Raw genomic sequence first — 18,712 nt, 5'->3', positions numbered from 1 at the left:
AGTGCCATCAGGCACTCAACTCGCATTTATAAGGCACTCACCTGATGAAGGAAAGGTGCTCCAAAAGCTCGTGCTACCAAATAAACCTGTTGGACTTTAACATGGTGTTGTGAGACTACTTACTGTGCCTACCCCTGTCCGACACCAGCAACTCCACATCATATACCTCTCAAGACATCACTATTTATTTCCCCTAGTTTTCTCACATCCATGTCTTTCTCAACAGTAAATATTGATGAGAAATATTCATTTAAGACCTCACCCATCTCTTGTGGATCTGCACATAGATGACCTTGTTGATCCTTAAGAGGCCCTAATCTCTCCCTAGTTAATCTTTTGGTCTTTATGTATTTGTAGAAGCTCTTTGGATTCTCCTTTGCCTTACTTGCCAAAACAATCTCGTGTCCTCTTTATGCCCTCCTGATTTCTCTCTTTATTCCTACACCCCTATGCTACTCAAGGGATTCATTTGATCCCTGCTGCCTATGCATATCATGTCTCCTCCTCCTTCTTGACCAGAGCATCAATATCCCAAGTCATCCAGGGTACCCTACTTCTGCCAGCTTTGCCCTTCACGCTAAAAGGAATGTGCTTACCCTGATTCCTGGTTAGCACACTTTTGAAAGCCTCCCACTTATGTCCCTTTGCCTTCCCATAGACTCCCCCAGTTAACTGTTGAAAGCTCCTGCCTGATACCATCAAAATTGGCCTTTCCCCAATTAAATTTAATTTTTGGGCCAGACCTATCATTCTCCATAGTTATCTTAAAACTTATACAATTATGGTCATTGGCCCCAAAATGATCCCCCACTAACACTTCTGTCAGCTGCCCTTCGAATAAACAAATAAAATGTTTTTGTTGGTGTTCTTGTATTCAGTTTGGGCCATTTTACAGTGTTAAATGCATTTTATAAATGCGAGTTGTCAGAAAACAAATCATCAAGTTTAATTTGAAAATGTATTTATAAAATATTTTGTACAAAATAAAATTTTGACTTTATAGCTCTTAAGCTATGATATATTTAACACACATACCGTTTTGCTTTGAACTTAAATTGCAGTTGAATTTTTCAGGTTGTTGCACTCTGATCGAGATCCTATTCCAGACGTTCCAGCAATATATTTTGTTATGCCAACAGAAGAAAATGTTGACCGGGTTTGCCAGGTAATTAACGGATTTTTAGGTAATAGCTGTGGGTTTTATGGTTTCTTGTATGTGAAATTTTAACTGACTTTGAGAATTTTACCTTACTGTGTGTCACATCTTCAATTTACTTGCATGATTGAATCCAGGTTTAAAATTGCATGATATCTTTTGTTTTCTAGGATCTTCGGAACCAGCTTTATGAGTCTTATTATTTAAACTTCATCTCAGCAATTTCAAGAAGTAAACTTGAAGATATTGCTAGTGCAGCTTTGAGTACTAATGCAGTAGCCCAAATTGCCAAGGTAAGATTGTCTTATGAGCTTCGGAACTGATGCTTTGTTCTAACCTAATTAATTTTGTTTTTCCCCTCAAACTAAAGTGTCAAAACACAATGGTTTAAACCAGAAATGTCATACTTCATTTATGCTGGTATTTAAATTTGAGTTTTAAAATTGCCATTTGGAAGCTGCTCAACTGTAAATCCTAAATTTTAAGGGCATTCTTTGTAGTACTGCTAATATTTTGTGGGCTGATTATTCAATTTTAAATAGGTCCAAGCATCTGTTTCTAATTAAAATAATTAGGACCATTCCTTTTATACTCTTAAAGACATATGTAGTTGTGTCTCCATAGCAATTCATTCAATGCACTTGGTGGAAAGTCTGAAGAGAGATCTGGATAGGCTGGGTGAGTGGGTGAAGACCTTGCAGATGGAGTATAAGTTAGCAAATGTGAGGATATCCACTTTGGAAGAAATAATAGTAGGATGGAATATTATTGAAATGGTGAAAAGTTGCAGCATGCTACTGTGCAGAGGGACCTGGGGGTCCTTGTGCATGAATCACAAAATCTGCAGGTGCAGCCGGTGATCAAGAAGGCGAATGGAATTTTGGCCTTTATCGCGAGGGGGATAGAATATAAAAGCAGGGAGGTCTTGCTGCAACTGTACAAGGCACTGGTGAGGCCGCAATTGGAGTACTGTGTGCAGTTTTGGTCCCCTTATTTGCGAAAGGATATACTGGCCTTGGAGGGAGTACAGAGAAGGTTCACCAGGCTGATACTGGAGATGAGGGGGTTAGCCTATGAGGAGAGATTAAATAGACTGGGCCTGTACTCGTTGGAGTTTAGAAGGCTGAGGGGGAATCTTATAGAGACTTAGAAGATAATGAAGAGGCTAGATAGGGTAGAGGTAGAGAGATTCTTTCCGCTTTGAAAGGAAGCCAGAACTAGAGGGCACAGCCTCAAAATAAGGAGGGAGGGGGTCAATTTAGAACATAGAACATAGAACATTACAGCGCGGAACAGGCCCTTCGGCCCACAATGTTGCGCCGACCAGTCTTATTTTTAAAAAAAAAACATTGACCCACTAATCTAAACCAATCCCTTTTCGTCCATAAACCTATCCACCAATCTCTTAAACGCCCCCAAACTAGGCGCATTTACAACTGCAGCAGGCAGGGCATTCCAGTCCCTCACCACCCTCTGGGTAAAGAACCTGCCCCTGACATCCGTCCTATAACTACCCCCCCTTAATTTAAAGCCATGCCCCCTCGTGCTAGATTTCTCCATCTGAGGAAACAGGCTATCACCATCCACCCTATCTAAACCTCTAATCATCTTATATGTTTCTATAAGATCCCCTCTTAGCCGCCTTCTTTCCAGTGAAAACAACCCCAAATCCCTCAGTCTCTCCTCATAGGACCTCCCCTGCATACCAGGCAACATCCTGGTAAACCTCCTCTGCACCCTCTCCAAAGCCTCCACATCCTTCCTGTAATGTGGGGACCAGAACTGCACACAGTACTCCAAGTGCGGCCGCACCAGAGTTGTGTACAGTTGCAACATGACGCTGCGACTCCTAAATTCAATCCCCCTACCAATAAACGCCAAGACACCGTACGCCTTCTTAACAACCTTATCTACTTGATTCCCAACTTTCAGGGATCTATGTACACATACACCTAGATCCCTCTGCTCCCCCACTCTATTCAAAGTCCTCCCGTTAGCCCTATACTCAACACATCTGTTATTCCTACCGAAATGGATTACCTCACACTTCTCCGCATTAAACTCCATCCGCCACCTCGCGGCCCAGCTCTGCAACCTGTCCAAGTCACCCTGCAAACTTCGACACCCTTCCTCACAATCTACCACACCTCCGACTTTGGTGTCATCAGCAAACTTACTAATCCACCCAACTATACCCTCATCCAGATCATTAATAAAGATTACAAACAGCAGTGGCCCCAAAACAGATCCCTGAGGCACACCACTCGTAACCGAACTCCATGATGAATAATTACCATCAACCACCACCCTCTGTCTCCTATCTGCTAACCAATTCCTGATCCAAGTACCTAAATTACCGCCAATCCCATACATCTGCATTTTCTGCAGAACGGAGTTGAGGAGGAACTTCTTCACTCAAAGGGTGGTGAATCTCTGGAATTCTCTGCCCATTGAAGTGGTGGAGGCTACCTCGTTGAATATGTTTAAGTCACAGGTAGGTAGATTTCTGATAGACAAGGGAATTAAGGGTTATGGGGAGAAAGCGGGAAAGTGGAACTGATCCACTTCAGATCAGCCATGATCTTATTGAATGGCGGGGCAGGCTCGAAAGGCTAGATGGCCTACTCCTGCTCCTATTTCTTATGTTCTTAAACTCCTGCCATTGCTAGGCACCGTTTCTAATCAAGTCTTGCCTATTCCTCATGTTGTTGTAGTTACCTTTATTTAATTATAATACTGTTACATCTGATTCCAGCTTCTCCCTCTCAAACTGCAGGGTAAATTCGATGATATTGTGGTAACATAGAACATAGAACATTACAGCGCAGAACAGGCCCTTCGGCCCACGATGTTGCGCCGACCAGCTTTTTAAAAAAAAACAACACTAACCCACTAATCTAAACCAATCCCATTTCGTCCATAAACCTATCCACAGATCTCTTAAACGCCCCCAAACTAGGCGCATTTACAACTGCAGCTGGCAGGGCATTCCAGTCCCTCACCACCCTCTGGGTAAAGAACCTACCCCTGACATCAGTCCTATAACTACCCCCCCTTAATTTAAAGCCGTGCCCCCTCGTGCTAGCTTTCTCCATCCTAGGAAAAAGGCTATCACTATCCACCCTGTCTAAACCTCTAATCATCTTATATGTTTCAATAAGGTCCCCTCTTAGCCGCCTTCTTTCCAGCGAAAACAACCCCAAATCTCTCAGTCTCTCCTCATAGGATCTCCCCTCCATACCAGGCAACATCCTGGTAAACCTCCTCTGCACCCTCTCCAAAGCCTCCACGTCCTTCCTGTAATGTGGGGACCAGAACTGCACACAATACTCCGTGCGGCCGCACCAGAGTTGTGTACGGTTGCATCATGACGCTGCGACTCCTAAATTCAATCCCCCTACCAATAAACGCTAAGACACCATATGCCTTCTTAACAACCTTATCTACTTGATTCCCAACTTTCAGGGATCTATGTACACATACACCTAGTTCCCTCTGCTCCTCCACACTACTCAAAGTCCTCCCGTTAGCCCTATACTCAACACATCTGTTATTCCTACCGAAATGAATTACCTCACACTTCTCCACATTAAACTCCATCCGCCACCTCGCGGCCCAGCTCTGCAACCTTTCTAAGTCACCCTGCAAACTATGACACCCTTCCTCACAATCTACCACACCTCCGACTTTGGTGTCATCAGCAAACTTACTAATCCACCCAACTATACCCTCATCCAGATCATTAATAAAAATTACAAACAGCAGTGGCCCCAAAACAGATCCCTGAGGCACACCACTCGTAACTGAACTCCATGACGAATATTTACCATCAACCACCGCCCTCTGTCTCCTATCTGCTAGCCAATTCCTGATCCAATTACCTAGATCACCCCCAATCCCATACATCTGCATTTTCTGCAGAAGCCTACCATGGTGAACCTTATCAAACGCCTTACTAAAATCCATATACACCACGTCAACTGCCTTACCCCTATCCACCTCTTTGGTCACTTTCTCAAAGAACTCGATAAGGTTAGTAAGGCACGACCTACCCGCTACAAAACCATGCTGACTGTCTCTAATCAATTCATTACTCTCCAAATAACTATAAATCCTGTCTCTAATAATCCTTTCCAAAACCTTACCCACCACAGAAGTAAGACTCACCGGTCTATAATTCCCAGGGAAGTCTCTTCTCCCCTTCTTAAACAATGGGACAACATTTGCTGTCCTCCAATCTTCTGGTACTATACCAGAGACCAACGACGACCTGAAGATCAGAGCCAGAGGCTCTGCAATCACCTCTCTTGCCTCCCAGAGAATCCTAGGGTAAATCCCATCCGGACCAGGGGACTTATCTATTTTCAAACCCTCTAAAATATCCAGCACATCCCCCGTATCAACTGCAATACTATCTATTTTACACCCCTGCACCCCAGTGTCCTCCTCAGCTACATTCATGTCCCCTTGCGTGAACACCGAAGAGAAATATTGGTTCAACGCCTCTCCAATCTCCTCCGGTTCCACACACAACTTCCCTCTACTATTTGTAACTGGCCCTAATCTTGCCCTAACCAACCTTCTGTTCTTGACATACCTGTAAAACGCCTTAGGGTTCTCCTTAATCCTATCAGCCAAAGTCATCTCATGTCCTCTTTTAGCCCTTCTTAACTCCCTCTTCAACTCCCTCCTAGCCAATCTAAAACTTTCTAATGCACTACCTGAGCCCTCAAGCCTCATCCGAACATAAGCCTCCTTTTTCTTCCTAACCAACGAAACAACTTTTTTAGTGCACCACGGTTCCCTGGGCCTACCAAATCCTCCTTGCCTGACAGGGATATACCTATCACAGACCCGCGGTAGCTGCTCCTTGAAAAATCTCCACAGCTCGGACGTTCCCAGTCCCTGTAATCTCCTAGTCCAACCAATGCTTCCTAATTCTCTCCTAATAGCCTCATAATTACCCTTCCCCCAGCTGAAACTACTGACCCGAGGTTCATGCCTATCCCTTCCCATCACTAAGGTGAACGTAATCGAATTGTGGTCACTATCCCCAAAATGCACACCAACTTCCAAGTCTAGCACCTGGTCTGGCTCATTACCCAGCACCAAATCCAATATAGCCTCACCTCTAGTTGGCCTATCTACATACTGAGTCAAAAAACCTTCCTGCACACTTTGAACAAAAACTGACCCCTCTAACGAGCTAGAGCTATAGCAATTCCAATCAACATGAGTAAAGTTAAAGTCCCCCATAACAATTACCCTATTACTTTCACTCCTGACAAGGATCGTCTCCGCAATCCTTTCCTCAACCTCTCTAGAACTTTTTGGTGGTCTATAAAAGACTCCCAACAGGGTGACCTCTCCTCTCCTATTTCTAATCTCCGCCCATACTACCTCAACAGACAAGTCCTCATTCAAGTTCCTCTCTGACACTGTGATACAGTCCTTGACCAATAATGCTACCCCACCCCCCCTCCTACCTCCTTCTCTACTCCGACTAAAGCATTTGTACCCCGGGACCTGCAACATCCATTCCTGACCCTGCTCTATCCAAGTCTCTGAAATGGCCACAACATCAAAGTCCCAGGTACTGGTCCACGCTGCAAGTTCATCCACTTTATTGCGAATACTCCTCGCATTAAAGTATACGCATTTCAAACCCTGCTCCGCCCCACCCCCACGATGCCGTGCATTGCAGTCTCCATCTATGCCCCCCTCACTTTCACCCCCTCTACTCAGGATCCCACCCCCCCTCTGAATCAGTTTAAACCACTCCGCATAACCTTCACAAATTTACCCCCCAGGATATTTGTTCCCCTCTGGTTCAGGTGTAGCCCATCCCTCTTATAGAGGTCCCACCTTCCCCAGAACGAGCCCCAATTGCTCAAGTACTTGAACCCCTCCCTCCTGCACCATCCCCTCAGCCACAAGTTCAAACCTTCCCTCTCTCTATTCCTCTCTAAACTATCCCGTGGCATAGGCAAGAGTCCAGAGATAACCACTCTGTCTGACTTGACCTTTAGCTTCCACCCGAACTCCATGAATCTCTGCTTAATATCCCCTTCCCTTAGCCTCCCTATATCATGCGTCCCCACATGAATTATAACTTGGGGTTGATCTCCCTCTCCCCTGAGAGTCTTGAATATCCTCTCTGATACATCCTGGACCCCAGCCCCTGGTAGGCAACACACCAGCCCTGAGTCCCTATCATTGCTACCGACTCTCCTATCCGTCCCTTTAATGGTGGAGTCCCCAATCACAAGTCCCAATCTTTTGCAACCCCTAACTACCTGAGCTTTTACAATAGGCTCATCTCCAGAGACCTGCTCCCTTTGGCTATCCCCAGTTGAATCATCCTCAACTGTAGCCTCCAGGACCGAAAACCTATTTTGGAGGGGAACAGCCCCAGGGGATTGTCCCACCACATTCTTCTTTCCCCTCCTCTTCGCAGTGACCCAAGACTGGTTTCTAGGAGTGACTATCTCCTTATAACTCCTATCAATGTCCATCTCTGCCTCCCGAATTATGCGGAGTTCCTCTAACTCCACCTCCAGCTCCTTTACACGCTCCTCCAGAAGCTGCAATCTAACACACTTCCTACAAGTAAAATCACCTGAAACACTACTAGATTCCGTCACCACATACATCCCACAGGAGATGCAGCACACTGCCTGAACTGCCATCCCTGAAGCAATTACCAGCAGAAAAATAAAAAATATAATAAAAAAAAAACTTCCCCCACACTTATAATTAGGTTAGAGGAGGTGGGAGGGTGGGATTCTCTACCAGTGTAGAGGATCGGGTATCCTCTCTACACTAATTTATAGGGTTAGGGGCCCGAGAAAAAAAAACTACAAATACCAGCAAGCGTCCTAGTGACGACTTCCTGTTTCTAACTAATTTAAAAAAAACCGCCGAAACTCGCAACTTTGAAACTATAAATAAAACGTTAAACAATAAAAACAGAAAAATGTACCTGTTTGCTGCCTCCTCTCACGCCCAAAAATCGCTGCCTCTCGATACTGCTCCTCAGGAACAATGAGGCCGATACACGGAGGTAGGTGCTTATAAACCCGAGAAAAAAAAACTACAAATACCAGCAAGCGTCCTAGTGACGACTCCCTGTTTCTAACTAATTTAAAAAAAAACCGCCGAAACTCGCAACTTTGAAACTGCTCCCTTAGGGTTCCTTCACCTTAAGTTCTCTAATCAAATTTTCTTCTTTACACATCAACAAATCCAGAATTGCCTGCTCCCTTAGTAGGCTCTGTCACAAGCTGCTGAAAAAAACCGACATTCCACAAATTCCTTTCCTTGGGATCCACTACCTACCTGATTTTCCCAGTCCACCTGCATGTTGAAGTCCCCCATGATTATTGTAATATTGCCTTTTTTATATACCTTTTCTATCTTCTGATTTATTTTCTGCCCCACATGCTGATTACTGCTGGGGGCCTGTACATATCTCCCATCAGGGTCTTTTTATCTTTGCGATTCCTCAACCCTACCCACAGAGATTCTTTGCCTTTTTACCCTATATCGCTTCTTGCTATTGATTTAACTTCATTCCTTACTAGCAATGCAACACCGCCCCCTTTGCCCATCTGCCTATCCTTTCGATTGGACACATATCCTTGGATATTTACATTCCAGTCCTGATCCCCTTGCAGCCATGTCTCTGTGATGTCCACAACATCATACTGACCAATTTTAATGTGCACAACAAGCTCATTTTCCTTGTTCAGTATGCTGCACGCATTGAGGTACAGCACCCTCAGTCCTGCATTACCATCTCCCTTCTCATACTTGTCACCTATTTTGCTCTGCCTGAGTTAGATTCCTGCCACCTCCTATAGTCTGTTCTATTACGTAGTCTGGAAACTTTACTCACCTCTCCTGAGCCCTCGGTTCCTTTAATTAGTTGAAAGTCCTCATCATTAACCTGCACTTCTACCCCCTCGAATCGTTGTAGAGAACTTCTGTGGAGCTGGAGTGGTGTGTGCAGTCTGGTCACCACATCTATGGAAGGATGTTATTGTATTGGAGAAGGTTCAGAGGAGATTCGCTAATATGCTTTCTGGGATAGAACATTTAAGTTATGAAGAGAGGCTGGGTAGGCTTGGGTTGTGTTTGTTGGAGCAGAGGGACTGAGGGAGTGATCTGACAGAGGCATACAAGATTGAGGGATATGGACTCAGTGGAGAGGGTTACAACCGTTCCCCTTAGTTGAAGGGTCAGTTTCAAAGGGGTGTAGATTCAAGGTGAAGGGTAAGAGGTTTAGGGAGGACATGAAGAACAGCTTTTTACCCAGAGGGTGGTGACAGTCCAGAATGTGCTGCCTGGGAGAGCGATGACAGTGGGGTGTCTCACCTCCTTTTAAAAAGTACCTGAATGAGCACTTGGCATACATAAGAACATAAGAACATAAGAAATTGGAGCAGGAGTAGGCCATCTGGCCCTTCGAGCCTGCCCCGCCATTCAATAAGATCATGGCTGATCTATCATACCATAACATTCAAGGGGCAACATGGAAATGGTCAGCCCACCAAGATCAAGCCTTCAAGAAAATTAAATAGCAGCTCTCATCAGAAAATGTTTGAGCACCTTTATGACCTGAAGAAGGAACTAGTGCTAACTGCAGCCTGTCCCCATATGGGGTCAGTGCAATTCTGGCACACAGATGGCAAACAGACAGGAACGGCCAATAGCATATGCCTCCAGGATCCTAGCAATAGTGAAATGAAAGTATCACCAAATCGAAAAGTGTCTGGCTGTAATCTTCGCAGTTTAAAAAAAAGTTGCACCGGTACCTGTGTGTGCAAATTCTCAATCATCACAGATCACAAACCCTTGCTGGCTCACTCAAGAAGAACAAAGCAGTGCCACTAATAGCTTCAGTCTGGATCCAGTGCTGGATATTATTACTGGCAGCATAGCAATATTGGTTGGAGCACCAGCCGGGGACCCCAGTGAGAAATGCTGATGCCAAAGCAGGCTACAATTACCGGACATCCCACTGTTGATATCCAGAGTAGAGAAACCAACAATAACACTTAAACTTCATGGATACCCTCCTGGTGGTCGAACACAACATACGACTGTGGACACAAAAAGATCCTGTGTTAGCAAAGGTACTAACAGCAGAGTTGGAAACACGGGCCCAGCCACAATTCCATCCATATTGGAGCTAAAGGGAGCAGATCACTGTAGAAGACGGGACGCTGCTATGGAGAGCACAGGTCATAGTCCCAGGTTGGGGCCGTCAAGCCCACTAGCTGAACTACACCATGGGCACCCCAGAGTGTCAAAGAACAAAGAAAAATGCAGCACAGGAACAGGCCCTTCACCCCTTCAAACCTGCACCGACCATGCTGCCAGATTTAACTAAAACACCCTAGCCTTCTGGCCTCTACATCCCTCTACTCCCATCCTATTCACGTATTTGTCAAGGCGCCCCTTAGAAGTCACTATGGTATCTGCACTATGGTACCTCCCCCGGCAACGAGTTCCAGGCACCCACTATTTCCTCTAAAAAAAAACTGCCTCGTATATCTCATTTTAAGTCTTGCCCCTCACACCTTAAAACTTGTGCTCCCTAGTAATTGACTCTTTCACCCTGGGGAAAAGCTTCTGACTATCCGCTCTATCATGCCTCTCATAATCTTGTAGACTTCTATCAGGTCACCTCTCAACCTCTGTCATTCCAGTGAGAACAAACCAACCTCTCCACATAGTTAATGCCCCCCATACCAGGCAACATCCTGGTAAATCTTTTCTGTACCCTCTCCAAAGCCTCCGTCCACATCCTTCTGGTAGTGTGGCGACCGGAATTGGACACTATATTCCAAGTGTGGCCTAACTAAGGTTTTATAAAGCATGACTTGCCAATATTTAAACTCAGTGCCCAGGCCGATGAAGGCAACCATGCCATATGCCTCCTTGACTACCTTCTCCACCTGCATTGCCACTTTCAGTGACCTGTGTACCTGTACACCCACATCCCTTTGCCTATCAATATTCTTAAGGGTTCTGCCATTTACTATATATTTCCTATCTGTATTAGATCTTCCAAAATACATTACCTCACATTTGTCCGGATTAAACTCCATCTGCCATCTCTCTGCCCAAGTCTCCAACGATCTATATCTTGCTGTATCCTCTAATAGTCCTCATTGCTACTCTCAAATTCACCAGTCTGTGTTATCTGCAAACTTAGAAATCAAACCAGTTACATTTTCCTCCAAATCATTTATATGTATTACAAACAGCAAAAATCCTAGCACTGATTCCTGAGGAATGCCACTTATCACAGCCCTCCATTCAGAAATGCACCTCTCAACTGCTACCCTTTATCTTTAACTGAGCCAGTTTTGAATCCACCTTGCCAGCTCACCTCTGATCCCATGCGACTTCATCTTCTGCAGCAGTCTGCCGTGAGGGACCTTGTAAAAAGTCTGACAACACCAGGTTTAAGTTCAACCGATTTATTTGATAGTAAACTCACTAGCTTTCGAGGTTTCCCTCTTCTTCAGGTGAATGGAGAGTGAATGGAAAGTCACCTGAAGAAGAGGGTAACCTCAAAAGCTAGTGAGTTTACTATCAAATAAATCGGTTGGACTTAAACCTGGTGTTGTCAGACTTTTTACTGTGTTTACCCCAGTCCAACGCCGGCATATCCACATCATGAGGGACCTTGTCAAAGGCTATACTGAAGTCCGTGTAGATGACATTCACTGCCCTGCCCTCATCAATCATCTTCGTCACTTCCTCGATAAACTCGATTTAATTCGTGAGACACAATCTCCCCTTCAGAAAACCATGTTGCCTCTCACTAATACGTCCACTTCTTTCCAAGTGGAAATAAATCCTATCTCGAAAAATCCTCTCCAGTAATTTCCCTATCACTGATGTAATTACCTGGATTATTCTTGCTACCCTCCTTAAACAAAGGAACAACTTTGGCTATTCTCCAATCCCCTGTAGCCAGTGAGGATACAAAGATTTCTGTCAAAGCCCCAGCAATTTCCTCCCATGCCTCTCTTGGTATTCTGGGGTATATCCCATCAGGCCCTAGGGACTTGTCTATCTCAGCTGACCTCACTCAACCAATACAAGGAACGAAAGGAAGTTTATTACGAATATGTGCAGCAGGAGAAAAGATATGCAGAACCACACCATGGTTCAGTTTAAATTTGTTATGGACAAAGAACTTAACAAGTTGCAGAAAAAGTTTTTGATTGGGGGAGAGTAGATTTTAACCAAATTAGGCAGGATTTAGCTCAGGTAGACCGGAACAAGTTACTTATGGGGAAATCTACAGAAGAGGGGTATTCAAAGGTGAAATGGGGAGGGTACAGGCTGAACATGTACCCTCCAGGGTAATAGAAAGGTTCAACAACCCAGAGAACCAAGGATGACCAGAAACATTCAGGATACAATGAGAAGGAAAAGGGACACTTTTAACAAGTATAAGGGGAGGAAGTCTGCGGAGGTATTAGTGGAGTGCAGAACGTGCAGAATGGAGCTTAGGAAATCAATTAGGAGAGCAAAGAGGGGATATGAGAAAGTTCTGGGGGGACTAAAAGTAGGGAAAATCCTAAAATATTCCATAAGTATTTCCACGGGAAGAGGATAATCAGGGAATGATTAGGGCCCATTAGGGACCAAGGGGGAAAGCTCTGGATGGAACCAGAAGATATTGATCGCATATTAAAAGAATATTCTGGTTCTGTTTTCACCCTTGAGAATGAGATAGTTATGGAACTTGGGGAGAGAGACTGAGGCACTAGAGAAAATTATCATGGGGAGTAACAAAATATTGGAGGTATTGGCAGGCTTAAAAGTGGACAGATCTCCAGGTCTGGATAAATTGTGTCCCAGGTTGTTGTGGGAGGCAAGGGAGGAAATTGCAGGGGCTCTGAACCAAATTTTTAATTCCTCCCTGGCCACTGGGGAGGTGCCAGAGGACTGGAGACGAGCTAATTTGGGCCCCTGTTTAAGAAAGGCTGTAGAGACAAGTCAGGGAACTATAGACCAGTGAGTCTCATGTCTGTAGTTGGGAAACTACTGGAGAAGATACTGAATGAGAGAATCTATCTCCATTTGGAGAGGCAAGGTTTGATCAGGAATAGCCAGTATGGTTTTGTCAAAGGGAGGTCATGTCTAACACATTTGCTGGGCCCACTATTGTTTGTCATTTATGTAAATGACATAGATGACTATATGGAGGGTAGGATCAGTAAGTTCGCCGATAACACAAAGATTGGCTGGGTGGTTAAGTGAGGTTGAGTGTCTTGGATTACAGAAAGACGTAGATGAGATGGTCAAATGGGTGGATAAGTGGAGAAATTTAGTGGCAGGAATTTAACCCTGAAAAGTAAGAGGTGATGCACTTTGGAAGGATAATTTGACAAGGAAGTATACTTTGAAAGGGCTGACACTGGGAAGTGACAAAGGGACCTTGGCATGTTTGTCCATAGATCTCTGAAGGCAGAAGGGCAGGTAGCTATGGTGGTGAAAAGGCATATGGCACACTTGCCTTTATCAGTTGGGATATAGATTACAAAAGCAGAGAGGTCATGATGGAGTTGTATAGAACTCTGGTGAGACCACAGTTGGAGCACTGTATGCAGTTTTGTCACCACATTATAGGAAGGACGTGAATGTACTGGAAAAGGTGCAAAGGAGATTCATCAGTATGCTGGCTGGGATGAAACATTTAAGTTATGAAGAGAGGTTGGATAGGCTTCTGTTGATTTCGTTGGAGCAGAGAAGACTGAGGGGGTGACCTGATTGAGGTGCTCAAGTGGATAGGGAGCAGCAGTTCCCCTTAGTTGAAGGGTCAGTTATGAGGAGATACAGGTTAAAAGTGAGGGGTGGGAGGTTCAGGGGGATTTGAGTAAAAAACGTTTTTACTTGGGGAGGTGATGATGGTTTGGGATGCACTGCGTGGAATGGTGGTGGAGGCAGGATGCCTCACATCTTTTAAAAAGTACCTGGTTGAGTACTTGCCATGCCATAACATTCAAGGCTATGGACCAAGTGCCAGCAATTGGGATTAGGTGGGCAGGTCAGGGCCTTTTGTGTGTCAGTGAAGACTCGCTGGGCTCAAGTGCCTCTTCTATGCTATAGAACGTAGAACAGTACAGCACAGTTCAGGCCCTTCGGCCCTTGATGTTGTGCTGAGCTTTGTCCAAAACTGCGATCAAGCTATCCCACTCCCAATCATTCTGGTGTGCTCCATGTGCCTATCCAGCAACCGCTTGAAAGTTCCTAAAGTGTCCAACTCCACTATCACAGCAGGCAGTTCATTCCACATCTCAACCACTCTGAGTAAAGAACCTATCTCGGACATCCCTCCTATATCTCCCACCATAAGCCTTATAGTTATGCCCCCGAGTAACAGCTACATCCACCTGAGGAAATAGACTCTGAACGTCAAACTGTAGTATTCTGTGATTCTACCCACTCTGATGTAACAGTTGGTGTGAGATCAATATACTTTTTCTGAATACTTAGATCTCCTGTCCAGCTTGTCACCCAAACTGGAGGGTCCAATTACAATATTACACAGTATTACTTTAGCCAATAACACTCCACCTGTCTGATCATTAGTCCAGAATGAAAGGAAGCTCTTCCCTTGTTACTACAAAACCTAACTACTTAAATCCGGTAAATTCAAGGATATTCTCTGTCACCTGCAAATGGTCGCAGATCCTGCGTTGTCACTTGGGTGTTACTGTGAGCTGTTGGGTTGCAGTCTGACATTGTATGACAGAGGATGTCCAGACCATTGTCCTGTGGATGGACTAAAGGCTGGCGAGTAGATGCAGTCTGTGAAGTTGTAGTTGAGCCAATCGCCAGGTCCACGTGTTAGCGTTCTCTGGGTCACTGCCAGGTTAGGGGTTTCTGGAGGTTGGCAGATCTCTAGACCTGCAGGTAGAATAGGAGATAAGAGAGGAGGAGAAGCGCAGCAAGGTAAAAAAAATCCCCAGGACCTGATGAAGCATGTTCCAGGATAATGTTGGAAGCTAGGGAGGAAATTTTGGGTCCCCTAGCGGAGATATTTGAATCATTGTTAGTCACAGGTGAGTTGCTTGAAGATTGGAGGGTGGCACATGTTGGGCTACAGGGAAAAGCCTGAGAACTACAGGCCTGTTGACCCTATAGAGTGGGTAGGTTGTTAAATATTCTGAGACAAGATCTACAGGCATTTAGAGAGACTAGGATTGATTAGATAGCATGGCTTTGTAAGTGGAAAATCATGTCTCATGAATTTGATTGAGTTTTTTTTGAAGGGGTAACCAGGAAGGTATATGAAGGCAGTGCACTCGACATTGTCTGTGTGGACTTTAGCAAAGCCTATGACAAGATACCGCATAGTAGGTTGTTGCATAAAATTAAATTTCATGGGATCCAGGGTGAGGTAACCAATTGGATGCAAGATTGGCTTGATGACAGCCAGAGAGTGGTTGTCGAGGGTTATTTTTCAAACTGGAGGCCTATGAGCAGCAGTGTGCCTCAGGGATCGGTGCTGGATCCACTGTTATTTGTCATTTATATTAATGATTTGGATGGGAATTTAGGAGGCATGGTAATAAGTTTGCAGATGATACCAAGATTGGTGGCATAGTGGACAGTAAAGAAGGTTTTCTAGGATTCTTCACTCAGAGGGTGGTGGGTGAGTGGAATCGGCTGCCGTCGGTGGTGGTGGAGGCAAATTTGATCGGGTCTTTTTAAGAGACTTCTGGATGAGTACATGGGACTTAATAGGATTGAGGGTTATACGTAAGTCTAGTAGGTAGCAATGTGATCGGTGCAACTTGTGGGCCGAAGGGCCTGTTTGTGCTGTTCTTTTCCTATGTTCTATGATTGCAACAGTACCTCGATCAATTGGGCCAATGGGCTGATGAATGGCAGATGGAGTATAATTTGTATAAATGCGAGGTAATGCATTTTGGCAGATCAAACCAGGGCAGGACTTAGTCAGTTAATGGTTGGGCATTGAGGTGAGTAATGGAATTAAGAGGTCTAGGGATACAGGTACATAGCTGTTTGAAAGTGAAATCACAGTTGGGTAGGGTGTGAAGAAGGCATTCAGCATACTTGGCTTCATTGGTCAGAATATTGAGTACTGGCATTGGGGCATATTGTTTAAGTTGTACAAGACATAGTAAGGCCACACTTGTAATATTGTGTGCAGTTTTGGTCACCCTGTTACAGAAAGAATATTATTAAACTAGAGGGAGTGCAGAAAAGCTTTACTAGGATGCTACCGGGACTTGATGGTTTGAGTTATAAAGAGAGGCTAAGTAGACTGGGACATTTTTGCCCTGGAGCGAAGGGGACTTAGGAGTGATCTTATAGAGGTATGTAAAATAATAAAAAGCATAGATAAGGTAAATAGTTAACATCTTTTCCAAATGGTAAGGGAGTCTAAAACGAGATGGCATAGATTTAAAGTGAGAGGGGAGAGATACAAAAGGATCCAGAGGGGCATTTTTTTCACACAGATAGTTGTGTGTATCTGGAATGAACTGCCAGTTAGTAGTGGAGGCGGGTACAATTTTGTCTTTTAAAAAGCATTTAGAACATTTACATGGGTAAGATTGATCTAGAGAGGTATGGGCCAAATGTGGGCAATTGGGGTTAGCTTATTGCTAAAAATTAGGTGGTATGAGCAAGCTGGGCTGAAAGCCTGTTTCCATGCTGCAAACTTCTATGATTTTATCAGTAAATTTAAAAGAGCAGTGTTAGTAATTTTTAAACAGTGAGAATTGATTTTTGATTTTTAATTTTTAAAATGGGGCTGTGGGAGTGGAGTGGGGGGGGGGTGCGGGTGGAGTGTTTGCATGTGCAGGAAGTTGCAGCTCTCTGGGTCAGAGGGGCTGGGGTCTGGGATGTGAAGGCTCCAGCTCTGGAGGTGGTATCCTGATTGGTGGGAGTCAAGGGAGTGAAGGCCCTGACCCTGGAGTTAAAATCTCGGTCAGGGCCGGCCATAGAAAGTGGAATTCCATTCCGTTGGGTCCTGAGGAGTCGAGGCTCTGCCCTGGAAAGTGGAATCCCAGTTGCTGGGGACTGGGAGATGAAGGCCCTGGCCCCAAAGGTCGAATCCCGTTTGGTGGGGTCCGGGGCAGTGAAGGTCACAGCCCCGGAGGTGTGGAATCCCAGCCAATGGGGACTGGGGAGTGAAAGTCCCTGAGGTAGAGTCCTGCACAGTGGGAGCCGGACCAGTGAAGGCCCTGGAAGTAGAGTAGTGGTTGTTGGGAACCAGGGGAATGAAGGACCCAATCCCAGATGTAGAATTCGGTTGGTGGAAGCCGGGGGCTGAAGGCCCCGGACCCAGAGGTAGAGCCTCGGCCGGGGGCTGGGGGGAGTGAAGGCCCCAGAGGTAGAATCTAACGCCAGTTGAGAGTCGCCAGACTGCAATGCCAGTCATCGGCTCTATCTTTTAGGACAGAGATGAGGAAAAGTATTTTCCTGAGGATTCTGCAACTTTGTTATTCTTAATCTCTGCCTCAGATGGTGGTGGAAGCAGTATTATTGAATATTTTTAACATTGAGGTAGATAGGTTCTTGTTGGGCAAGGGAAGTGGTGGGGAGAGAATATGGAACTTGAAATACAAACCAATCAGCCATTGTCTTATTAGAGCAGAGCAGGCACTCAGGGGCCATTTGGCCTACTTTTCTTGTTTTGTATGTTGATAAAGGGTGGTATAGCATATCCTTGACTATGACATTTGTCTATCTGATGCCGATGATTAAACATATGATTATATGAATTAGAAGCAGCATTCCACACACACACACCCCCCACCCCCTGGCCTGTTCCATCATTCAGTAACATAATCACTGATCTGATCATGGCCCCAACTCCACATTCCTTCCTACCTTGACTTTGGGCGGCACAATGGTTAGCATTGCTGTCTCACAGTACCAGGTTCAGTTCCAGCCTTGGTTGACTGTCCATGTGGAGTTTGCACCTTCTCCCCATGTCTATGTGAGGATACTCTGGTTTCCTCCCATAGTCCAAAGATGTGCAGGTTACGTCAGTTGGCCATGCTAAGTTGCCCCTCAATGTCCCAAAAATTATAGGTTAGGACGATTAGCGTGGTAAATGCATGGGGTCACAGGGATAGGATAAGGGGGTGGGCCTGAGTTGGATGTTCTGTCAGAGGGTTGGTACAGGCTCAATGGGCCGAAATAACCTCATTCTGCATTGTAATACTATGGATTCTATGATACTATACCTTGTTAGTCAAGAATATATATACTTTTGCTTTAAAGATATTCAACACCCATTGCTGCTTGTGAAAGAGAATTCCAAAGGCTCATTACCCTTAAATGGGCGATTCTATGTATTTAAACCCTTAGTTCTAGTCTCTTCTAAAAGGAGAAGTTTCTTTTCAGCATCCATCTTGTCAAGGCTCATCATGATTTTGTTTTAGTAGGATTACCTTTCCATTCTTTTGAACTCCAATGGATATGACCCCAGTCTAACCACCACTTTCTCATCCCCAAATCCCAACTTGATAGAATCTGTTCAGTGGC

The 18,712-nt window shown here is 44.8% G+C and overlaps 1 protein-coding gene across 2 annotated transcripts in view; it reads left to right on the top strand.

Annotated features, from left to right (window-relative positions):
* Nucleotides 1–18,712, top strand: part of scfd1 (sec1 family domain containing 1) — a 262,452-nt gene that overhangs the window by 39,187 nt on the left and 204,553 nt on the right. For both annotated transcript variants that reach the window (XM_080202894.1, XM_080202895.1), the window contains exons 4-5: nucleotides 1,075–1,165; nucleotides 1,327–1,449. In XM_080202894.1, the coding sequence (XP_080059020.1) occupies nucleotides 1,075–1,165; nucleotides 1,327–1,449 (214 nt within the window). The remainder of the gene's footprint in view (nucleotides 1–1,074; nucleotides 1,166–1,326; nucleotides 1,450–18,712) is intronic.

This window comes from Carcharhinus amblyrhynchos, chromosome 14, assembly GCF_965287045.1.
Source record: "Carcharhinus amblyrhynchos chromosome 14, sCarAmb.v2.hapA, whole genome shotgun sequence".
In the NCBI taxonomy this organism is placed as follows: domain Eukaryota; kingdom Metazoa; phylum Chordata; class Chondrichthyes; order Carcharhiniformes; family Carcharhinidae; genus Carcharhinus; species Carcharhinus amblyrhynchos.
This window is presented reverse-complemented; position numbering and strand designations above follow the sequence as displayed.